General features: G+C 29.5%; 1 protein-coding gene across 1 annotated transcript; it reads left to right on the top strand.

Annotated features, from left to right (window-relative positions):
* Window positions 1–6,144: 6,144 nt before the first annotated feature.
* LOC107443245 (alkylglycerol monooxygenase-like) lies at window positions 6,145–25,795 on the top strand. Its single transcript, XM_016057045.3, has 11 exons — window positions 6,145–6,320; window positions 8,646–8,773; window positions 10,335–10,486; window positions 13,669–13,772; window positions 15,383–15,478; window positions 16,114–16,183; window positions 17,541–17,692; window positions 19,708–19,842; window positions 20,090–20,206; window positions 21,250–21,332; window positions 25,430–25,795. The coding sequence occupies exons 1-11, from the start codon at window positions 6,210–6,212 to the stop codon at window positions 25,665–25,667; spliced, it is 1,386 nt and encodes a 461-aa protein (XP_015912531.1). The 5' UTR covers window positions 6,145–6,209; the 3' UTR covers window positions 25,668–25,795.
* The last annotated feature ends 614 nt before the right edge of the window (window positions 25,796–26,409 follow it).

The following is a 26,409-nucleotide window of genomic DNA, read 5'->3' as shown; positions in this document are numbered from 1 at the left end:
CATGAAGTTATTCCAGTCCACAACTGTTACGTGATTTATTTCCAACTGCTTTTCACACCATTTAACTGAGGTTATTTCTTCGCACCAAGAATGAATAAACCACACACACTTCAAAAATCTCAATTTCGATGACTTAAACCATGTGCCTTCACGGATACTTCTTTTACAGCTACAAGATGAAAGGTTGCAGCGCCATTGAATTTCATCTCCGATATGCAATTTCATTTCATGATTCTTATCACAAGTTGCGATTTCAGCCAAAAGACCTTTGAAAGAATCTGACAGCTTCTTCCTCTGTTTTAGGCAAATCTCAAGTTCCCATTGCTTTTTGCGTTAATTTTTCGTATTAAGAAAGAGATGTGACCGATGAAAAAGAATGGCGCGACTTGCTTTGAAAATTGGGAGACAAAAGGTTACCAGCGGTGATATTCCGTTAGGCGCTGGATGCATCATTAGTGGCGACTGTCGCCTGCGCCGGTATAATGGAAAAGTACCTCCACACGACTGGGAACAACTTCGATGTAATTATAGATCTATACTTTCTTATATTTGTCATTTAGTCAGTTGTTAACTCTAACAATCAAACGTATATATATTCGAAATACATTGAAGAGAACATGTGTAATAATTTAAAAACTTAAAATACCATTTAACTTTTTTTAAATACATTTTCCACCTTCTTTTAATATGATAAATTTATTATAAAATACACATAAAAACATCTTAAAATCCAGATTTGAATGGATGAATCTTGAAAATCTTAACTTTTCATAAATTATAAACAGTTAACTTTATTTATAGCAATATGAATAACAGAAGGTACAGACTGAAATTATTGAACGATACGAAAACAATTATCCAGAAACATCTTGTACCAAAATGCGTTGATACATCCAAAAACATTGGGACACTGGTGTAACTAAGCAATATAATAAATTATTTTAAAATAAAAAGTTAAAAGGCCATGAGGTCTAAAAAATTCTAGAAAACTTTACAGATCTAATATATTACCATATACTTTGACAAAGATTCTGGCACAGAATCAAATTTTTTAATATTCCATAAGCATCCGCATTTAACACTTTTAATTTTAATAAATTCCTCTTGAAAAAAAAATTAAGTGACTAGTATTTTATTTAAAAACACCTAATAACGGCCAACTTAAATGGAAAGTGTAATATTTTTAAAAAGGGTATTATTTATATAAAATATTATAAATAATAATATTTTAAAAATAAGGGCAACAAAATATATAATACTTACTAAAAAGTAAAATAGCGTCTTCGTCAGAAATATCACTTCTGATAAAATGATCTTTTAATTCTTTATTCAAAAAATATGAAAGACATAACCGCGAGTAAAAATTACATATTCAAAAAAACGTAAAGTCGAAACGACAACATGAACACTTTTATTTAGACAGCTTGTTCCATGATATCGCCATAGCAACCAGAAATCTATACCCTTTTCTTTTTCTTGTCGCCAGATTTCTAATTTAATCTATTATTATTGTTAACGCAACTGAATTACATACTACAGGTATAAAATATGTTTTATGATATACTGCTTTTGTTTTAAAAATATTGAAATACTAGCTTTTATTAGCTTTTTTTAGAGCTCGAAAAAATTCCGACACGTACACCAATTCCCTTTTAGTGATTTGATTCAATTACATATTATTAAAAAATATGTAAATTTCTCATTCTTATTTGTCAAATGGAGGCTTCTCTTATCTGGTTTCAGTAGTGACTCCATTTTAAATTAATAAAAGTTAAGAAAAAAAATTTATTTCTAACTATAAAAAAGTTAAAGTTTTTATGTTTATTTTCACGTTTTTGCTGTTTCTAATGACACTAGGACAAACCCAGCTAACAAGCCATTGGCCATACGAATTTGTCAGAAAAGAGCGCCTTCCGTTCGACAAGAGAGCACCGCTAGGGATAAAATGCGATGGCAGCACCACTGATGCCACTGCCACAATTTAGACGTAGATCTGAAATAGAAGAAAATTTTCTCCAGATCTCTGTCCCCACCGTAGCTGCTCAAAGGCCGAAAACAAGAAATTCAAGACTTTACAAGCATGCATATCGCATTTACTCGTTTGGTCTTAGTGGCTTTGAGAATTGAACCCCGGCACTTCCGGGTCCAGGTCCGATGATCTAACCTCTAGGCTATCACGGACCTATTTTTTGTCATAAAATTGCTCTGATCATCTGTTTTAATACTTATCAAATACTTTTCCATAAAGAAACTATCTGTTCAAAGATTTTTTAAAAAAAGGAAAAGAAAAGGAAAGAAAGGAAGTGTTAATTTTGGAACTTTTCTTAAAATGAGCGTTTTATAAGGAAGTATTTGAAATAACTGTATGATAATTTAACAATTTCCAGGGATACAAACCAGGTTCAATTTCTTTTTTTTTTTAAAAAAAAGGGGGGGGGGAACTGATTTCTCTCCAAAAGAAAACCGTTGGGCTGCAAAAATTGTTCACCGAGAGTACACAAGCAGAGGAATATTCAGTAACTTTATTAGATTTTAATTCGAAAGAACTGTGCTTGGAATAGAATTAATTTAGTTAAATCTAGTAACAAGACAGCTTCTGCAGGTTAAATCCCCCACGAAATCTACTCCCAAGATTAAAAAAAAGAAAAAAAATGAAAGTTTGCATTACGTATCTTGTTAATGCAAGGCAGTACAGTCACGGAAAGCTTTAGCTAGATTTTACAGTAGATATTTAATTGACAAAAAAAAAATATATTCTAAAACAATGTGACTTGGTGCAGAATATATAGTTGGAAATAATTATGCATTGTAAAGCTGGGGCATTGAAGATGTGTTATCCTGCAAATATTACGATAACTAAAAATGAAATTGAAGTACCATTGGTAACATATTTAACTGGGTGTTAGTATCCTTGACCCTGTTGTGAAAATAAATGTAAAAGCCTAAAAGATGTTAAGTTCTTTTCAATGCAGTTGTTTTGAGTATCCTAAGATTGTCAACTTATGTGGTGATGATTTTTTTTAAAAAGAAAAAGAAGAAAAAAGACGTTTAACGGTTACCTGATAATGATTTGAAGTTTGATGTTGATCACAAGAGTGATGATAACATGAGTGTGGAATGATATTTTATAAAAATTATGCACAATGCACCCATCTGACTAACACAAAATAATAAAAATAATAATCAGAGCATTTTTTCACAATTTGAATACTATAACTTAAAAGTAACGCTTATGTGTGACATTTAAGAAAGAATCATTAATCTCCTTAAAATCATTTCGGACCAGAACATCAAGTAGATTTATAAACTTTGTAAATTAATGATCTTGAGAGAATATTGAATCTTTGAAAAAGTAATCTTTAGAGAAAAAAAAACACGCTATACTTTAAGGTTTAATTTCGTGCTTTTCAAAGTAGAAACTTCATCTCCAGCATAAAAAATCATCTGAAACTCTATTTTTTTATTTTCCGTTACAACTATCTTTAAAAGTGAAGATTTATCAAAGCGTATGCACAAAGAAAATTTAATATAATTAATTTTTCCATTATATTAGAGATAGTAATAACGTATAAGAGAAGATTGTTGATAATAAACGACCAGAAATTTTTCTGAAATCAAGAAAGTGAAAATAATTACAGTCCTTTAAATTTCTGTAGCAATTATGAACGAGGAAAGAAAGATTCAAGTAAAATTAGCACAATGTATGGTACAGGCATTTCTGGTAAATAGGAAAAACTCCATAATTTTGGTAAAAAAAATTTCAATATTTAAACCATTCGGTAAGGCTTTACTGGAAATTCTGAATTTCAAAATTATTTTTCTTACTACCACATATTTTGCAAAAATACAATTTGAAAAAACAATTAACCAAGAAAATGTTTTGCTTTTGCCATGCTCTAAGACAATGGTCGGTAAAGTGCGTGTGGCTCTTTGGCTACTTAAGTGCGGCTCTAGCACAAATATCCACGGAAGGCGCAATAATATTTTCATTTTAAAAAAAAACTTGGTAAGAAAAAAATTTACATCTTATTTTGATAAATTAAAATTCTTCTATAAATCGAGAACATGTATAAGTTTTTGTTTAAGTTGAAAGATGGATAGGTAATTAAAATTCTATATTGTGACCTGGAGAAAGAAGAAATGATCATCTTCAAAGCTTGGAATAATATTCCTGACTATTACGATCAGCTGAAAAAGCTCGCGTTTGCTGTTCTTTCCCTTTTCGGTTCCACATATATATGCGAACAATCTTTTTCAAGCATGAACATTATCAAGAGTAAACTGAGAAGTCCTCTTATTGATGAGAACTTGGAATCACGCCTAAAATTAAAAACAACAACATACAAACCTGACTTACTTAAACTTTCCAAGGAGATGCAAGCACATTGTTCGCATTAATAAATATTTATTAAGTATGAAATTTAGTTTTATTTAGTGTACTACTTATTTAGCGTAATAAAAATTTATTAAACAAGCAGATTTGGCAATTTTTTCCCAATTTTTTTTAAAATTGTTGTAATGTTCATATTTGGCTCTTTGGCTAATAAGTTTGCCGACCACTGCTCTAAGATATCATGATAAAACTTCCAAATTTTACCACATTTGTCATATTTTATCATTTATTATAAAACCACCTTTTATTGTTAATTTATTCAAAATCATTACTTAAGGTCTTCAAAAATACTGTGCTTTTTGGTGTTTCCTGTTACCATAGAACTGGAAACACGGTAAATTTTAACATATTTGGATAGATTTGACCAGACTTTTTTCTCATCGGAGCATTAAGTAAAAAAAAGCAGTTAAAATGCTGTCGTTATGAAAAACTGTATTTATGATTTTGTAAAGAATTTTTCAGACAACGAAGAAAAAATAAAAAGCTAAATAAAAAGCCAAAAAAAAAAAACTGAATTGTTGATAGGCAGTAGGAAAAGTAATTATTTAAATAAAAATAAACTACCATCGAACCTTAATTTTCACAAATCTGAAAAGTAATTTGAAATCAAAATTTTTTTAAACTATTTCTTGAGAATAGGCACGCTTGAAAAAGGACAAGTTTAGTAAATTGTGAAACGACTGCAATTACAATGTTCGTTAACAGAGTTTAACCTTTAAAGAAGCGACTCGTTGACTAGTTTAACGAACCGTTGAAAACAAAAAATATTGACATTGACTCAAAACTTAGTCGAAAAATTAAACAAACAAAAAGAATCTTTTCTTTGTTTAGATAAAGATGGAATATATTATTATATAAATGAAATATTAGATTATAATTTCTTGAGGTTATTTATGAATAATGCTTAGTTTTTATAATGCTCTTAGTTGAATTTGAAGAATTTAGAGAAAATTATACTATGCAAATTTTTGACCTATAAGAAATATTTTCATACTCGTAGTTTAATCAAATTTAGTTTTTGACTCTTTATTTTATCAGCTCAGAGTGCGAATTTACTCAGAAGACATAGCGCTTGCCTCAATTATAGGCAGTGTTTCAAATTACGGCGGTAGGCGGATCAAGCAGGTCTTCTGTGTCTATTTTCTGCATTTTCTTTTCATGTGATGCAAATGAGAGAGAGAGAGAGAGAGAGAGAGAGAGAGAGAGAGAGTCAGGCTTTGTAAACTTACTGGAACCTGAAAAGTAGAGAGAGAGAGAGAGAGAGAGAGAATAATTTTTTGTGAAAACTAGAAAAAAAAAATTTTTCACGGAAAAAATACAAATAGCTAACTTAAATGAAATGTACGGTGATTCTCAATTTAACGCGAAGACATCTGATGTGATTTTAATTTAAGAAAAGAACTACAGCTTTGAATGCATTAAGATAATTAGATAATTACACAATTTTTCTTTCAATTTTTACACGAGTGATCGAAAAATTGATCAAATCCGTTTTCGCTAAAAAGCATTTCATTTCACTAGTATGTAATTTATTACATTCGAGATAAAACGTGAATAATTCAGCAGTTCTCGAGGAAACTATTAAAAAATAGGCACAGGTTTAATTTAAAGAGAGTGAAAGGAATCATTCATCAAAAAAGGGGTAATTAGTATTTGGGGAAAGGAAGAAGAGCGCATGCGCGATGTCAAGTTAGGAAGTGAAGATTATTTCCCTAAGGAAACGAGGGATCTTTAGCTTCAACTTGGCTTAATTTCGCGGCACTTCCAATGAGATTTAAAACAAACTGCATTACAAATTGAACGGTAGTTAAAGGAGATGGAATTCTTGGCGGGATCTTTAGAGCGGGCGGGATACCTCTTTTATCTAGTGGATCCTCGCAAACACAACTACGAGAAAATTGAAGATGTTAAAGATTATTATAAGGAGGTATGCGGTTTCTATCTTATTATCATTTTGTATTTTCTTTTTGTTTCTAGTTAATTCTTTTTCTATTTTTTATTTCTTATTCAATTTTCAATTTCTCATTCTATTTTCTATTTCTCATTCTATTTTCTATTTCTTATTCTATTTCTTATTCAACTCCCTATTTGATCTGTCTTCGGTTTCCAATTTTCTATTTCTTATTCTATTTTCCATTTGACCTATCTATTTTTTTAATTTTCAATTTAATATTCGTTCGAAATAAAGAAAAATTAATTTATAACTAGTCTTCTTAAAATATCCATGCATACTTTTTGGTTTAAAATATTTGCTTTACTTAATATAAATTTGCCTTAACCGATATATCAAAAGAGGAAGAAAAAATGGCACCAGTATGTATTGTGGATTTTATAGCTGAATATACCCTCTGTAGCAAGGAAATAGTAGCTGAATACCCTCTGTTTGCAAGAGGTGAATTAAAAAAAGAAAGAAAATAAGTGAAAAATCAGTATTGAGCCACACTACAAAATCATACTCAATCTACACAATACCTACTCATACCTACACAATTGAAGAGCTTAGTGGAAGAACCTGGGAAGTGACATTTCTAGGGGAATTAATGTATCAAGGAAAAAAAACATATAGTGGTTATATCAGTATAGGTATGTTTAATAAGAATTGTTTTTGCTTTCACTTTAATCTTAGCATAACTAATTGACGTTAGTTTTCAGTATGCTTGCATAATTTTCATTTTAAATTAGCGCAGTGAAATAGAATAAAGCAAAGAATTCCCGCTTTCTTATAAATGGGCAATAAAATAGTACGGATACCTCTTAATATTCGAACTCTTATTACAGCCCCTCTAAAAATGTCACATACCTGGTTCTAACACTAAATTTCCTCCATTAATTAAGCTAAGATGATTTAAATTTTTTTTATTTATTATTATTTGTCGTCTTTTTTGACGACATCATGTTATTAAAATAAGGAAAATTCATTTTTATTGTTTCATTCCATCAGAATAGAGATTAACTGTATTTAGCACCACTTTGCATGATATTAATGCTCGCGGCATGATCGAAATATACCACTATCAAGTAATTTTCTCCAATACATATACCTTTAGAGGGGCCGTAAAGCATTTATTTCCACAGTATAGGTGTTAAAACTACTTAGTATTGGTACAGTTTTTAATAATCACCAAATATATCTGTATATTACCTTTATTAGCACTTATACCTTTATTAGTATATTTTGTACTTAAGATATTTAAGCGCGAATCGCATTGGTCAGCGGCAGCAAACTAAAATGGAAATTTCAAAAACAAATAGAATTCTTATACGATTTTGAATTGGGAGCATGTCCATATCTCTATCTGACCTTTAATTTATTGTCTAAAATATTTATAAGTAGTGAAATTTCTTTGAACTCTACTTCATTAAAATAGTAATGCACTATATTTACTACCAGTGGAAAAATTATTTGCCGAAACTACGGATAACTTGTTTTAGAATTCGTAACAAAATTGCACCAATAACCATAATATCATTATTACATATTACTGAAATTAATTAAGTGTCATTAGCGTATGTCGATTTCGTACGGTTTCCTTAAATGAATTTTATGTTCTATAAGGAAACTGATATTAAGTCAATTATAAAAAAATTCACAAATTTTACATACTCAATTAGGTATGTATGATTTGCTTATTAGGAACTGTTTTTTCCTCGACACTTCCGATTCGGATCAACCCTCTGACTCAGATCGACCCCCGCTTTTGTTAAATAGACCCCTAGGGTCTATATGGACCACTTTGGCTACCTCTGCAATAAACATACCTTTTTTATTCCTTTTTCTGACTCAGAAAATATAGGGGGTAGCCGCAATCTGGGAAATATGGTGCCCATAGTTTGATCCAAGAGAGCGGTCCAAAGTTCGGATCCCTTAATGCCTATTTTACTTTTTGCGTATTTCGCTATATCCCGAGAACTTTTCAAGTGATTTGAAAAAAATTTGCACACTATTTGACAAATTTCGTTAATTTTTTTTTTCTTTTTGCATCTTAAAATTACCTTCTTAAAAATGATGTAAAAATTTTTATATTTTACAATTCGTATTTTTTTCGACTATTATTAAATGAAATTGCAAAAAAGTAATAAAATTTAATAAAAATTGCTTTTTATGGAATTATCTTTTGATAAATTTATTTTATAATTCTGTGTAAAAATTATATTTTAAATATTTTCTTCGAAAACAATTAAAAAAATATACAGTAAAAATAATCTTTTAAAGTAATATGAGTTTTTTTAAAACTTTGCACATTTTTTAAAGGTTGCTCCCGTTTTCTTCGTCACAGTGCTTCTTGAACAAGTCATACGATATTTGCAAAAGAAACCACTTTTAAGAGTCAACGAGACTATGTCAAATGTTCTGCATGGACTTCTCACAGATTTAGCTAAGTATGGTTTTGGTTTATTCAATAAGATTGCTTCAATATCAAAATAGTTTATTTTAACAAATAAAACAATTTTAATAGTTTTTTCAGAGATGCAACCTATAAATTAAAAATAGTACAAGCAGAATATTTTAGTTTTTCTGAAATTCAGTACTGAAGTGTACTATCTCCAGATTTAAGTATTTTGATCGTCTATAACGAAGACTGAAAAAGTTGTTTTTCTTCGAGAAAATCAGCTAAATATATACATTAAACAATATTTACTTTGCTAATAAATGTAAAATGGAATTATTTGTTAGGCGTCAATTTCTGCAATTACAATATGAATCAAAATTACGCATACAACTTCAACACGGTATAGCACAATTTTAAGTCATTGTGCTGTTTTCTAAAAGTATATAAGCTTATAAAAATGTTTTAATGAAAAGAGGGAGACATATTAAATCAAATTAAATGTTATGTTAGGTCCTCTATCAATTGCTCATAAAATATTCCAGTTATAATCCAGTTCTCTTCAAGATGTTATGTAGCTATCGGCATTGGCTTTATAATATATTTTTAGAATTTTCGTCATAAAGTAAAAAAAGTAAAGATGATAAGAAATAAATAAGAAAAATTTAAAATCAAATATTACATCCTACCACCAACATGTGTACGAAAGTTGTTGCGTTATCTAATATGGTACTTATGCACACAAAGCTGCTAAAGGCGTTCAAGAATGGTGTAAATGAAATTATCCCGACTTTTTTTTACCGAACCAGAATTGCCACCTTATTCACTAGATTTTAATCCAATTTTCGCTAAGGACTAATGTTTGTGCTACATCTCATAAGACTTTTGCAACCATTAAAAGGTTGCGCGAAACAATGGGACAAAATAACAGTAAAAAAAGTGTCGCATCCCGTAGCAGAAAATTTTGGGATACTGCGAAAGCTCCACATCACAAAGCTGAAGTTAATCACATAGGAACTTTCTGTGAATACTTTACAAGTAGAAATGTTTTCATGCTTGTTTGAAAATTGAGTTGTGAATGAAATGCGTCCAGGGTATTTTCTCCCCTTGCATAAATATAGAATTTTTCGTCACTTTCAGGAGGGGTATTTTAGTATGAAACAGCTGCAATTTCTGTAATTATTGACCTGTCTTGATTCTTGTTTTTCCCTAACTTTAGTAATGAAGTTCGTAGGCCTACGAGAGCGCTTAACGGACAGCATGCAAGTATTTCATAGAATACTAAATTAACTTGACCTGTGTTTTTTTATTATTTTGCCTCGGAAAAAGAAATTTTTTACTTTGCTTAAGGATTTATGAGCAAAAGAACTTTGCCTAATTATGTATTTTGCCTAATGTTGCCTAATTTTGTATTTGTTTTTAATTCTGTGTGAAAGTTGAAAAGATAATAGTTTTTTATCATTAAAATAGTTTTCAGCCTTCATATTTTTAAGTTTTATTCATTATTATGTAAATAGTTTTTCATTATTAAAATTTGTAAGATTTCTGTAAAATAATGTAATTTACTAAGAAAGGTGTTGCCAAATGCTTTAAACATTTATTTTTCTTTATAGAATTCCGTTTAGAGGGGTCGAAGTTTTTGTGTATACATGGATTTATAAGAACTATAGATTGATAGAGTTTCCTTGGAATTCCCCATGGACTTGGCTTTTGACCTATCTTTTCACGGAGTTTTGCTTCTATTGGATGCATCGATTAACTCACCGTAGGTATAATAATAATTCTTTAACTTTATTAGGTTGTTCTTATCTTAATTTTATCAAAGTTTTTATTAATATTTAATTTAACATATAATAATCTTGACATTTTTTTCTTAGTTTCTAACGAGTTTTTTAAAACTATTTGTCAGGATTGTATTTAATTTAAGTAAAATTATACTTATGAAACAAAGGTAAATCAAATGGAATACTTTAAAAAAAAAAATTTGGAATTATATTTTGTAAAAAGACTTTTTTATAATAAAACTCGTTTAAGGTTTTAATATAATTTTTTCAAGATGCCCTTAATGAAACGCCTTATTTAATATATAATATTTCGTGACATGAAACTAAAATCAGCAAATATTGAAACCAAACAACATCAGAGTTAGCAAATAATTTATAATCAAAACTAATATTATATCGTAAATTTCCACAAATACTCAGTTGTATCAGGTAAACATTTATTATAGTTGGAATGAATGGATGTTTTTGTTCTCCGAAAAACTGATTTATCTGAATTTTTTGAACTTAAAATCCTATTTAAAAAATAACTGCAGCCTATAGTGGCCAGCTGGTTCGCTTTTTTCAAATAAGTACAATTTTAAGTATCTCAAAATTTAAAATCGCTTGCTCAATAATCCAGACAATATATAAGTATAAATTCACGTTGCCTAATTAGCAGTGATTTTAGTTTTTACTTAATATGTTCACACTTTCATATATTGATTGCTCTGAGTTTCTGCTTTGACAAAAATTTCGTCTCCTATTTCTTCCAGAGAAAAAGTCTAGTCTTCATTCTAGTTTCGTCAATCTAGTTAATAATCTCCCCCATATCCCACAATAAGGTTTCGAGTTGAGGAAACATTTTCGTCATATATTTGAGAGTTCGCGTTTTGTCATGAATCACGTGATTTCGTGACGAAATAATTCTTAAAATTAACAAAATACAACTCTGAGGTTGTTGAACCATCAAAAGTGAGAGTTTTACTTCTGAGAGTGCGAGGATATGGAAGCAAATCAACAGCGTTGTTGAAATCAAATTGCACATTTACTTTTTTTTAAACGATTACCGTTGTGTTAGCAATTAAAACCTTCTTCAGCGGACAATAGATTTTATTTATAGAGTTTTTTCCGTCAAAGCAAAACGAACGCTTATTATTATAAATTCCTCCAAGTTACAAGAATTCTCGGTCCTAAAACAGTTAGTAATAACTTTTAAAGCAGAAAAAAATATGTAAAAATAAGAGAACTAAAAGACAGCATCACTAAGTAAATGAGTTTATGTAAAAATAAATAAAATTAGTCAACACAATCCTCTTTGTTATTGGTAATCAAAATGAATTTTTGATTATCAACCAGCTTTGATTTACTTCTTTAAAATCAAATATTTTCTGCTATTAGAAATTTTTCTTTTCTTAATATTTAGACACCGAAGTTGAGTCTTAAAATGTGATGTACTCAAACAAATAATTTATTTAAGTTTAGTTTATTTAGTCTTTGTTGCCTCTAATTTCTTTTAAAAAACATGGAATTTCTTTGTATAAATTTTAAGATCAAGTGTAATTGTACAAAGTTTGAAATCTAGAAATTTGTGTTTGAAAAATAATGTTAAAAAATGTAATTATTTTTGGTATTTGACAACAGAGTGGTTTGGTATAAGTTTAATAAGTTTAAACGCGTCGAAATTGAAATTCCGTTTTAAGGGAATAAGAATAAACATATTTATGTTTAAAATTACATATTCTTTAATTTTTGATAACTTGTGTCAGCCTTCGTGTTCGTTTCGATCACGTATTTTTACTTGGAATTTCAACTGTATCATTAGTGTGCTTTTTAGGTATTACTTTTTGTCCGGAAATTTCGCCTTCTATTTTTGCTTAAACATTTCGTAAATATGCAGTTTTCAAAGCAGCTCACGCTGAACTAAATGAAATACGCGTTTTTGCAAGATTGCATGAGTATGGCTCAACGTAGAAGGAAGAAAAATATCGCAAAATGATAAAAAAGGAATAGCCAGCCACTCAAAAGATATTAAGAAAGGTTTCATGTACAAGTACAACAATGAAATTTCGCACTTTCGATGCTGTGATCACACTATCTGAAGCTAGAGAGGGGCGATTGCTTACAAATCTTGACTCGAAGCTCTTTACGTCTGGAAGTTGCATGAGGCTGGAATTTCTGCTCTTCACCATCTCCTGTCTAGTGTGATCTCTCCCGCAACATTCCAACTTGTCCAATTAAATTGGGTTTTTTTCCTTGGTCACCATACTTTACCATGTTATTCTCACTTCCTTTTTTCATAAGGTGACCAGGTCAATGCGATTCTCTAGTTTTCTTTGGCATATTTTCTAAATATAGTATATCCAATCTAGTTTCATCGTCTTATAATTATTGATGGCTTGGTACAGGATTTATGGTATAGATCCTCATTGCTTTTCTTGTTTATCTAGCACATTTTCAATATTTTAGTTAAACCTTTTGCTTCAAAGGCATCTATTTTGTTTCCTTGCTGCCTTGTTAGTTTCCAAGTTTCACGGTTGTACAGCAGAACAGACTTCACAGTAGCATTGAGTATTTGTATTTTTTACATATTCAAACATTGCGATTTACAGAGCTTGAAAAACATCTTGAAAGTTTAGAACATTTTTAATCCTGCACTTGATGTCTTCGTCAGTACCAACCATGCTAACTAACAATTTTTCCAAGGTATATAAACGTATTTGTCTTTTCAGTTTTCTTTGAATTAATCAATAATTCGCCCTTTGTTCAGCAATTTAATTTTCTCACATTTGTTTTTTACTCATTTAGTTTTAGACAAATTTTCTTATTAACTGGTCTTCAGTTTTTTCTTGAAGGTCCTTAGCACTTGACTATGGTATCGGCAAACTCTAAATCCTCAAGGCAACTATTGAAGTTCCATCTTGTGTCTCTGTTTCATTGTGGTAGTCGATACTATGAAAATTTGCAAATAGTAGAACAAAACCCTATCTTAATCGGAGCTCTAATTTTTGAGTTATTAAAGAACATCAGTACACACCTACTTTTGCTTTTATAGAGATGCACTTAAAATTTCTTTATATACAGGAACACAATTTTCTCATTTTTTTTAAAAAATATTATATTATAAACAATGCACATGGTATATGTTAAATGCATTGAAATATTATTTTATGATTGTTTTCAACAGACGTCAATATACTGTGGGCCATACACGAAACCCATCACTCACCAGAAGATATGATGCTTTCATCACCCTTGAAAAATCATATTCTACTCATTCCCACGCATTGGGTAAGTAATACAATTTTTCGATAATTTTAATATAACTTAAAATTTCTTAGATCATATTATTTAAATAAAAGTACCTATACGTCATTTGAATAAAGACATAAAAATTGTGTTCGAAACAACAAAAACGAATAATAACATTCTTAACGAAGTAATAAAATAAGAATTATGTTTAAACTGCACTATTGAGTCTTTAAAATCGGTTTACATGAGAATCTACTGGAAATCATTTTTGAGGAGTTTAATGCAAAATTATAGAGAATTAGAAAGAAATTTTTAAAATGAACTAGTTTTAAACACCAAACAGGAAATCGCTACCTAAACAGGAATATTAAATGATTTATGTCTTCCCACTTTCTCAAAAGGAGCAATTTTGTTCTACCGCCTCAGAGGAGAACACCGGAGTCCGGATACCACATTTTGGTCACTTTCTACATCAATGCAAGCGTGCGCTCATGAAATGAAGGTCTCGTGAGAGAGAAATAAATTTCCCTTTTACTATGGATGTAACTGTTCTTATTTGATAAAAAAAAGTTATGAAAAATTCGCGAAAAAAAAGCTGTTGCAATAACTTTAATAATTGCAATAACTTTCAAGCAAATTGGAATTCTGGAATAAAAATCATGCTAAGTTCATAAATAAAAATGAAAAAATAACCCTTTCAGCACGTCAAATTTTAAATTTTTTTGCTGCAACATCTGTTAGAAGCTGAGAGACCTTCATTATATGTTTTACTACAGATTTAACTTATAATAAGTCTCAAACTAACCATCGTATGTTAAAATTTTTTATTCCACCATAGTACTGGATACAGGGACAATCCCGTACTGATCGTAGGATAATACCGTACTGATCGTTCAGTGGAATGATTGTTAACACACGGTTCCCAGTAGAACACCGAAATCAAGCATCACTGGCTGCGGTCAGTAAGCGGGTGGGTGACCACTTTGATCAGCATGCGTAGGGGCCGAGGGTTCACGGTGTCGGTCCTCATTAAACTGTTCTACCGTAAAGTGCTCGACTTCACACTCAGGTCATCAGGGGAGTCATCCCTTCAGCAGAGGATTAAAATTACGATGGCATGTCTTCGGATCATCCTCAGGGATGTTTCCCAGACAGTCGACAATAACCCATTGTGCAGCTCTAGTGCGACGTAAATAAAGTACCTACCTGCTTTTTTCTATACACGTTCATTATTCCAAAATTTTAAGCTATAGATTTTGCGCAACAAAATAAAATGTAATGTAGAGATATTTTGTTATTACGTTACAACCCAAAGAGCTAAGTCTCAACAGATATAAACCAATGTCAAACAGAGGAACATTCATAACAGTGTCTGTCGTCATCCGCAGCGGAGCGGAGAAAAATTAGTAGTGCTTTAAATAAGAAAATGTAATACTAAATACTAACACTTGAATATAATAAAATCTAATACTTGATAAAATTGAACCATTAGGAAGAAATAGTTTTAGAGACATTGCCATTTTTTTAAATCTAGGAATTATTTTTCCAAATTAAAATTTTTTAAAGACCTTATGTATTAAATTGTGAATGTGAGTATATAGTAATTTTTAAATATATGCATAAAAAGTTTTAAATTAATTTTTTTTCAGTTCACGTATCTTCCTCTTGCTTTAGCAATTCCACCAACAACTTATTTTGTACACTATCAGTTGACTATCATTTATCAGTTCTGGATTCATACAGAAGTAAGTCAGTCATTTATTATTTTTATTATCATACTTATTTTTGAAAAATAATGTATTCGCAAAGAACATTAACCGAAAAAGAATTATTTTAACACATGAAATGAAAGCTCTAAAACAAAGTGTATACGATTCCTATGTTTTGTTTCTTATTGTATGATTTTGGAAGATAAAAAATTTTTTTGGAAGTAACATTTTGTACTGCACGAATTAAACTGTAGTGCATAATATTATTCTATCATTCTAAATTGTGTAGCTCAAGTTTATTATTATAATAGTGCTATAAAACTACTATAAGTACTAGCTCATATATATATTTTTTTGCTTTTAAATTAATTTTTACAACTTTTGCTAATTTTTACAGCTTTTGAAAAACTTTTGAACTCTGAAAGCCTATTACAAACTGTAATTACAAATTTTTAATTTTAAAAAAGCCGTATTACGTATTTTTAATGAGTGTATATCATTGCACGAAGTTCACATTTGAAATAAAATTTTTAGATTAAAATACCATGTATAAATTTTAATATTTATAGTTGGTGTATAATAATAATATCATATAAATTTAGCTTTAGAGCTGAGCGATATTCCACGGTGCATCGAAGTTTTCATTTCTTTAATCTCATTTATTTTTTCAGGTCGTTGCCAAATTACCAGCACCTATAGAATTCTTTCTTAATACACCGAGTCATCACCGAGCGCATCATGGTAATCTTTATTTTTATGTTTTTCAACCATATTTTATTGTACAAAAATAGTAGCTTAAATAATGTTTAAACAAGGTGGAAAAGTCGAGGGATTTTTATGAATTTAGAAATATAAGAGAAATGTCAGGGAATTCAAGTAAAATATCCCGAATGTCATGAAAATGAATGAATCTGTATTTTAGGTTTTAAAGTACGAAAAAGTTCGATATTTTCCCAAAAAATATGGGTCTTGTAATATTTTTTAAATTTTTATTTTTATTTTTAACTGCAATGACAAATATAAATGTTTTGTTTTATTGTATCCAAACGATATATTTTATGTTGTGATAAACGTAATTACATTGTATATTTTATACTAAAATATATTCTATATCATAATATTTTCAATACATTTTATGTATAACTGGAAAACCAGCATACAATTTATGACAGTGGTTACAAAAATCAAGAAAAATTATTAAAATCACTTAAATTGAGGTAAAGTTAGAGAATATTTTTAGAGTTTGTGGTCTGTCTATTAACTTTGGCACTAATGCAAAGTTATAAATAAAGGATTTAAAAAACTGTTTCTAAAATACCATCCAATAAAAAAGGGAGTACAGAAATTAGAAAATTTCAATTAAACTTGATAGGAGCCTGGTTTTTTTATCCAGAATTTTCTGAATTTTGTATCTCATAGCGTAAAATGTATGTTAAATTATTTACAAATACACCAAACAAGCAATTATATGTGTTGGATCCTATTACATCAAAAGAGATAAAAGATTATAGCATTCGTATAATTTCATATTTTATAATTTCGAGTTTTGCAAAAGCTTTTAAAGATTTTGGAAATTTTCATTTTAAAATTATTAAAAAGTTAATCATTCTCATTCAGGTGGTAATTTCTTCACCAATAAATAAAATTTTGAAAAAAATATTTCTTGCACTTTTTCATTTTCTTCTTTCTTCTTCTTCTGTTATTTAATAACCTTAAATTTTTGAAATGAACGAAGTTGTTGTTTTTTAATCTGAGCGTCATGCTCAAGCTTTCGTATCAGGTGAGCTTTTTTTCTATTTTATGAAAGAAATTGTTCTTATTAAGAAATATAAATTCAAACCTAGTTTAACTTATTTAACTTTCTGCAAGACATATCTGTTTTCCTCAGTTAATGACTAAGAAAACACTGTTCAGTGATAAAGCTTTTGTATAATCATTAAGTAGTACGGCAGTTTATCCTAACAAAACTTAAAATTAATACCTTAAGCATCGATTGGCTTTTTACTCTAATTGAAATGATTATTTTACCCTGAAAATCTAAACTATGCAAGTTTTTATGTACAAATCAGTAAATTAAAACGAAATGTCTTTATTATAGGTCGGAATCGACGTTACATAGACAAAAACTTCGGTGGCTCTCTTATTATATGGGATCGCATATTTGGCACGTTCGAAGCCGAAGATTCAATAGAGAAACCTCTGTATGGTTGTACTACTCAGATGAAATCTTTCAATCCTTTGATTGTACAGGTATGCATGCGTAAAATATTGATTTTAAATTCCTCATTATTAATATTTCAAGTAAATATGTTATTATAATTTCTCATTATTTAATATATACAATATAATTTCTCATGTATTTAAATTTTGCTCATTTTTAATAATTTGTCAACTATATAATTTAATACCATTAAATAATTTGTCTTAACTTAGAGTTGAAACAAAAATTAGTTTTTTAAAGAAGCAAAATTTAGAGTTTGTGAGTTTTCGGAATGTTTTTTTTTGTAACTTTTGTAATTTTAATTATAAGTCTAATAATAGTATAAAACAAACATGAATTGCTTTTTTGAACATCAAATTATTTTAATGCAGCTGCTTGCAAGTATTTTATAATTTGAAACTAAATTTTAAAACATTTTGAAATAGACGTAGAATTTGATTACATTTGTGTGTGTAATTTAAATGTATAATTTTTCAGTAGTGTTTTCATCGAGAAAGATAAGCTTAAGTATGAAATATTTTCATTTCTGTGTTCAATGCTTTCCTTAAATAAGGAAAAAAATATTTTCATTTCTGTGAATGAAAATATTTTTTTCCTTATTTAAGGAAAGCATCCTTCTTACTTAAAGAACTATGTATTAAATGCTATTATGCTTACTTTAAGAATTATGCACTCAATATTTTTCATTTAACGTTAAATAAATAAAAAAGAAAAATAAATAAAAAAATAAAAAATGAATAAATTAATTAAAGTAAAATAAAATAAAATGAAACAAACAAAATAAAATAAGTTAAAAATTCCCTGGATGAAAAATATATTGGTGTTTTAGAATTGTTTCTGGAAAAGTACTTTAAAAATAAATTCAGTAAAAATTAATGTTTAGTTAAACTATTTAAAATTAAGCTATATTGTTTAGCTATATTATAACGAAAAAACCATGAATGCAAAATAATATGGTTTTTATAGCCATTTACAACTAGAATTGCTTCAAAACCGTATAAATGACGTTCAATTGGACATTGGAGTTTGGTTGTGGTCTTGCTTTGTCAAGTGAACCGAGGAACGTATGACTCAAATCCGTATACCTTGTAAGGTCATCTATCCTGATGAGAAATACAAGACTTTTTTTGTGTTAAACAGCTCTGTAGTGTTGCCATCGATGCGTGAATGCGTAAGTTTCGTATTCCAATAGTTTATGACTCCTAATGTGTAGATTAGAAGAAGTTGGTGCAGCTCTTTACTTATGGCAACACTAAGCATGTTTTCACTATTAGCGTGAGGATAGTCATAGGGAAAGAAATACGTTAGTTTCTGTCTTGATTTTTAAATCGATTAAACTTTTTTAAGCTGGGAAGCTATATGAAACTCAACACTGTGCTCACTCACATTAAACACGGTGCTTAATTTGAACAGCATGAAAATTTTAAAACATATTATTGATAATCTAAACACGAAAAATAGTATGGAAGGGGGAAACATCGTAATACATTCCCATACACTTGTGCAGAAAAGGAGGCAGAAGGAGGGAGACCTCAATGGTGGTTGTCTCCTCAAATGGCGTATTCGAATGTTGCGATCGCGAATAATTCGCTGGTGATTCAACCCCTGTTCAGCTGGTCATGAGATTGACAGATTAGTCCTTTCGGCTAAAGTATGTACTTTTCAGTATAACTGGCTTCATAAGGTGTTACTACAAACTAATTACTATGAAATTATTAGGTATCCGAAAGTTCAAAATGATAATATGAATTTGTAATTGTTATAATATAAAAGAATTATTAAATTTCAAAGGAACGTTGAATTTTATGTATAAGAAACACAGAATTTTAAAAATGAAAACCAAATTCACAAATTAATATTTTCTTACTTTTAGATGATACTATTTCATTTCTTTTGCTCGTTGGTTAGCCCTTCATATACTTTAAGTATGGGATATACCTCCATATACCTTAATGACGTACTTAACAGAAAATAAATGGTGGGGTAACATTAGTTTCGATCATGATTAAAGTTTGTTTTTTCAAGGTACTTTCTTCGCTTCCAGACAAGACAGTTTCAAAACATATGGAAAAGATTTTGTGAAATGGAGAAATGGAGTGATAAACTCTCTACTATATTTAAAGGACCAGGATGGTCTCCAGGCATGCCATGGACAGGAAATTTGGAATCCGTACCACACGTAAGTTATAAGAGGGAACACAACATTATTTTTTTTTATTCCTTTTGGTATTTCTTAAAGCTTATAGTATGGAATAGTATGACTAAAATGAAATCTTTCTGCTTTTAATTATTAAAAAAAATATTTTTCATGCTTTTAATTTTCAAAACTTGTCATGTTTCAATACATCCATATTTTAAGAGCTTTGGTTTATTGATAACATTTTGTTACTTTTCATTTATGCTAAAATCTTTTTGCTTGTTTCTAGCCTACTCCTCACTTTGAAAAGTATGATCCACAACTACCAAAACTGATGAAATATTACTCAATGGTTCATTTTGGAGTTTTAGTAAACACCTATTTATTTCTTGCAGTGAATATGACAGTAAGCACATCCATTAATTACATGTGTCTAACTTCCTTTAGATTTTGCTTTAATGAGTGATTTTATTTCTTGTATAATTTTAATTTCTAAAATAATAATCTAAAGCCATAATATGCATTAAATTGTAATTGTTATTCCCCTAAGTGTTTTCAATACCGACAAAACATTCGCTTTGCACAAACTCCGTGCATTTTACAGCAAATGCTCTATTTTTTTTTAAATAGATGTTAATAAAATCAATCAAAGAACTATATTTTTCTTATAAGTTCGGCAGGAATGTATTTATTCATATTGCATCATATTTCTTTCCACTTTTAATACACCAATAAAGGTATTATTTATGTCTATGAACGAAACTGAGTAAACAATATACAACTGAAATGTCACTAAATTGAATTTAAAATATAAAAGTAAAGCATTCCTCCAACAGCCCGCTGTCATCGAGGATAAAACTCACAATTTCGTGACTATCGACAAATTGGTGGCAATGGGAGTCAGTATTGTGGTCCGATCATCTTTAAATTATAATACCATTCGACTAACAAAGTACAATATGTTAATTGTAACAAAATGAAAATTTACATAACGTTAAGCAATGAGCATGTAGAATATACTTATACACTTACATAAAACAAGTATTATTACCTTATCACTCTTATTTTTGATAATCAGAATTGTTTGGTTCGCATTACATTTTCTAATGACTTACTGGATATTTTTTAAACAAAACTAGGAGTAGGATTAAAGAGAATATTCTATTCATATGCATTGAGAGAAAAAGTATCATCAAATTTACCAGATTTTGATGAAATGTACCACATTTCCGTCTTCACTAAAAAACTCGGTAGTTTTTAAACAAGTGCTTTGGAAATGACAATTGGTAAAATTAAGAATAAAACATGGTTTTATTAATATGCAGTTTAGTAGGGAATGAAGTAAAATTTAATGATTTAATCATGATATCTTAAAGAAGGGCATAAAACCATTTAATTTTCAGTTTTGAATTCGATAAATGATCAAGCTCTTGCTTATATTACTTTCAGTTTTTCTCCATGACAACTGTTAACATAATAGCAGCCTTTATAAGTTATTCCTGCATTTCCTTGGGATTCATACTTGATAATAGGTAAGTTTAAAAAAAATAATAAAAATGAATTTTTTTTAAGCTTTAATTTATGAACAATGTAGCAGTTAAAAATAATGTTTCTTGGAGAAATTTAGGTATTTTTAATACTTTTGTGATATTTGTATTTATATAAATTATTATATAATTATATTATAAATAACACCTACTTTAACACAAAATTTAAAATTTCAAGCTATTAAATTTCCCACACATTCTTTGTTAAATTAACTAATAATATGCTTTTTGCCTACTATTATTAGCCTACCTATTATTCATTTATTTTTTTAGAATATTAATCTACTATTCATTTATTTTTGTGTCTCTCTGAAAAAAAAACAGCTTTGACAATTTATCTTTCATCTTGATATTCTGCAGATTTGTTTAATGACGAATGTTATAATCGGAATAATTTTTTATGCAGAAAGCAATGCGTAAAAGAACTAAGAAATTTTATGAGAAACACATTATATGTATGTCTATTAATAATTTTTTCCAGCGAGAAAATTTTATCATAAATTCTTGAAATATTTTTTTCGATTAAAGTATAACTGAAATTGGTGCAAGGGATTGTACCTTGGATCAGAGGAAGTTACTCTTTTGATAAAAGTAATTTTGAGATCTTCTTTTAAAGCTATTAATTAATTTAACTTTGAATATTCATGCGATTAAAAAAATTTTTTTTAAGTGGTTTAAATAAGCTAAAAAAAATTGGATGAATCATATATGCAACTCCAAATATTTTATTATTGGAATATTAAAAATATTTATAGCTTTACTAAGAATAAAAAATGTTTTACATGTAGCGAATGCTACAAGTAAATGTGTATGCGCTAGCTGAACTGGGTGTGCAGTGCGCAAAATGAAAAACGGACCACAAGGAATAACTTTTAATCGAAGAATTGGATCTTCACGTTCTAGGACTCAATCTTAAAGGTTCAAGATGGCGACTTCAAATATACCAATTAAATAGTGAAAACTGTATTTTATTTTACGAAATCAGACGCATAAACGTACTTTTTCTGAAGACATGTATATTTTTTGCCCGATGAATTTGGGTTCTTGACCCCCAAAATATAGGGGGTTGTCGCACTCTGAGAAATATGGTCCCAAAAGTTTGGTCAGGACTGCGGTCCAAAGTTCAAACCCCTTAATGTTAATTTTATTTTTGCGTATTTCACCATATCTCAACTTTTTAAGTGCATTGAAAATTTTTTGCATACAATTATAAAATTAGTTTATCCAAAGATTCCATGCAAAAAATAACTTTAAATAAATATTTATTATTTTATTTAATATTAGTCGAAAATTTTTTGAATTACAAAGTATGAAATTTTTACATCATTTTAAAGAATGTAATTTTACTTAGTAAAATACAAAATGTGAGTAAAATTGGGTCGAATGGTTCCTCAGAAATCGATTTTTTTTAAGTGCGACTTTTTCAAAATTCGATTTCTCAGGAACTATTTGACCAATTTCGCTCATATTGGTGATCAAAATATCTTATTTTAACTTTTGAAAGTACCTAGTAGGTAATGTGCAGATTATCGAGGAAGTTTGCAGATAACTAAAAAATTTGCAGAGTAACTGTTTTCTACTCTTTTACGCTAACATATATATCGAATGTAAAATTACTCCACTGGTTGGCACTAATGTTTATATTGGTCCGAGGTACATGTGGTCTAATATATGTACTTACGGTCTCCCTGATATGTATGCGAAAAGGTTTATTAATTAATGGATGCTTAGTTTAAAGTTCTGATACTTTAACATTTTATATTTGCTATTCATAGTCGATATGATTTATAGTTTGAAGTACAGATAATTGTGATATGTGTCGAAATTTAAATTTCAACTCACTGCTTATCCACTTCTCCGGCGCAGGTGGTGAAGTTGCGCATGAAAAAGAAAATAAATTCAAGTCTTTTTTTTTTTTTAAATGTTTTTTCTTCAAAAAAATTTTAAAAAAAGTCATAGTTTTGTGTCGATGTTTAGTAATTCATAGATATTTTGACTTTAACATTTTATATTTGAAGTTCAAGGTTGATATGATTTATAGTTTGAAGAACAGATACGAGGGTTGCTATTTATATTTCTGTCCAAATAATGAAAAAACAAATATGTAGGATCGAAATTGGTTTTATTGTTTTTCAAAATATTCTCCATGATGATCAATACACTTTTGCATGCGTTTGAACCAATTTTCAAAGCACTTTTTCCAGTCCGATTGAGGTAACTCCAAAACATGCGTTTTGAATGCATCAACCGCTTCTTCGGGGGTCGAAAATCGTTGTCCACGTAATTTATTTTTGATGTGTGGGAATAAGAAGAAGTCATTGGGTGCCAAATCAGGGCTGTACGGCGGATGACCCATCAGTTCGATCTTTCGCTCCGTCAGAAATGCCTTTGTTTGAGTCGATGTGTGAGAGCTCGCATTGTCATGATGAAGAATGATTCGCCTGTTCTTCTGCTTTTTTCGAATTTCTCCGATGACTTCTGGCAAACAAATGGTCGTGTACCATTCAGAATTGACCGTCCTGCGTTGCTCTAACGCCACTGTTGCCACATGACCGTTAATGCCGAAGAAACAGGCAATCATTTGTTTCGATGTGCTTCTTCCTCGAACAACTTTTGTTGGTTTTGCCTCGTCTTGGAAGACCCATACAGTTGATTGCTGTTTTGTTTCCGGCTCATATGCATAGATCCATGATTCGTCACCTGTGTAGATGTTATACACAGCCTTTGATGTACCTTGAACGTATTTTTCCAACATTTCCTTGCACCAATCGACACGAGCCTTTTTTTGAGCGTTTGTCAGGTTATGCGGGATCCAACGCGAACAAATTTTTTATACGCTCAAATGTTCATGCAATATTTTATTGATGCTAGTCATACTAATGTCCAAAGACGCCTCTATCTCACGGTATGTCACATGACGATCTTGATTTATCAGTTCACGCACAGCATCGATCTTTTCTGGCACAACAACGGATTTTGGACCACGACCACGATTAAATTCGTTATACCAATTTTTTACAGTGCTGTAGGATGGCGCTTTATCGCTGAATAAAGAATTAAGTTCATCGAAGCACTCTTGTCTTGACAATCCACGTCGAAAGTTAAGAAAAATAATGGCACGAAAATGTTCACAATTCAATTCCATTTTTTGAAAGAGAAGAACTTTTCAATTTACTGTCAACAACACAAATGAAGCTATAATGGTAAATCGTCTGCTGAATTTATGTTTAAAAATACCAAACTTTCGATTAAAATCGTCTGCGGTCGCCTAGCAACATTTACTGTTGCCAAGGCCAGAAATATAAATAGCAACCCTCGTAATTGTGATATGTGTTGAAATTTAAATTTCAACTCACTGCTTATCCACTTCTCCGGCGCAGGTGGTGACGTTGCGCATGAAAAAGAAAATAAATTCAAGTCTTTTTTTTTAAATGTTTTTTCTTCAAAAAATTGAAAAAAAAGTCATAGTTTTGTGTCGATGTTTAATAATTTATAGATATTTTGACTTTAACATTTTATATTTGAAGTTCAAAGTTAATATGATTTATAGTTTGAAGAAGAGATGATGGAGATAGGTATAGAAATTTAAATTTAAACACAGTACTTATTCACTTTTCCAGTGTAGGCGATAAAGTAGAGCAGGAAAAGAGCAGTAAATTCCACTGTTTTTTTTTTTTTAATTTTTTCTTCGAAAAATTGAAAAAGTCAAAGTTTTCGTAATTAATAGATATCTTGACTTCAATTTTATTACTTCAACATTTTATATTTGCAATTCACAGTTTATATGATTTATTTGAAGAATAGATAATTGTGATATGTATGGAAATTTAAATTTTAACCCTGTACTTATCATTTCTCCGGCACTGGCGATAAAGTAGCTTTTGAAATAAAAGTTGATTAAACTGTTTTATTTAATTACTAAAAATTAATGTGTAAAAAGTTGAATTAGCTGAAGTTACTTGAGTCAGCAAAATGACTAAGTACCTTTAACTCCAATATTCTTTTATAGTTTTCATATAGGAAGTTTACAATTGTGAACATAGATTGCGTGATTCCAAATAATTTGCTTTCATATTTTTCAGCAAATATGGAAAAATTTTAGACTTCCTAAGATGTTTCATGTTCTTCTTGGTTGACAGAATAATATATCAGGAATTCAAGACATTCGGATTTGCTATGTTACACTTATATTGCAGTCGAATTATTTTCAATCTGTCCATAGCGATGTGGATCTCTTTGTATCTGGTTGATTGTCTACGGAAGGTTTACAAAGAAATTTTATTAAAAAAAAAGTCTATACTTTTGCAAGTCCAATTGTAAATACTACCCGTAACATGGTTGTATTATAAAGTCACGTTTATTGCAGTTGTTTATTTTTTACACAAATTATATTTATTGTATTTTCTGCATGTAAGTATTTTATCGAATAAAAATGTTAACAAATTTAATCATTCTACGTTATAAACGAGGTTATAAACTGTTGCCAATTAAATCTATAGTAACTATTAATAATTATTAAATGATTAATTTATTAATTAATAAGTAATTTTTTTATGTTAGATTGGTAATTACTTTCATTTTTCATTTCTTGTCTTGGGTTCAGCTAATATAGACATTATTTGCTTATGTATACTACTTGTATTATAGTTTTCATTCTGAAATTACGGTAAAATAACTGGCAGCAGTCTTCTGATTAACTATGAAGTTTATGGTTTGGAACAATTCTTACATTTACGGTTTTGAAACTGTTTACAACTGGTACTGTTTAAATACCGTAAATACGAAACTACACGGCTTTGTAACCGTTTACAACTAGTATAGTTTTCAAGCGGTAGAAACGAAACTTAAATGAACATAAAAGTTCTGAGCGTCTTTTATGTATGAATGATAATGTCGCATTCTAATAATCCAGGGTCACAGATTGAAGAAACTGGAAAATCTTCAAGTGATGAAGAATGGAAGAAATATTGTGGTATCAAGGTTGGTACTTGATACTCTGTTCAACCGGTAATGCGATTGAATCAATAAATGATTTTTCTCATACTTAATAGTTTGAATAACA

The sequence above is a fragment of the Parasteatoda tepidariorum genome, chromosome 3 (assembly GCF_043381705.1).
Source record: "Parasteatoda tepidariorum isolate YZ-2023 chromosome 3, CAS_Ptep_4.0, whole genome shotgun sequence".
Classification (NCBI taxonomy): Eukaryota; Metazoa; Arthropoda; class Arachnida; order Araneae; family Theridiidae; genus Parasteatoda; species Parasteatoda tepidariorum.
Note: the sequence above shows the minus strand (reverse complement) of the source record. Positions and strands in the feature narration are given on the sequence as shown.

Bases quoted from the DNA above. Each gene is read 5' to 3' on its own strand.
- LOC107443245 (XM_016057045.3), top strand. From the start codon at position 6,210: ATGGAATTCTTGGCGGGATCTTTAGAGCGGGCGGGATACCTCTTTTAT. The intron at 13,773-15,382 runs GTAAGTAATACA...ATTTTTTTTCAG, and splicing joins TACTCATTCCCACGCATTGG to TTCACGTATCTTCCTCTTGC. The intron at 15,479-16,113 runs GTAAGTCAGTCA...TTATTTTTTCAG, and splicing joins AGTTCTGGATTCATACAGAA to GTCGTTGCCAAATTACCAGC.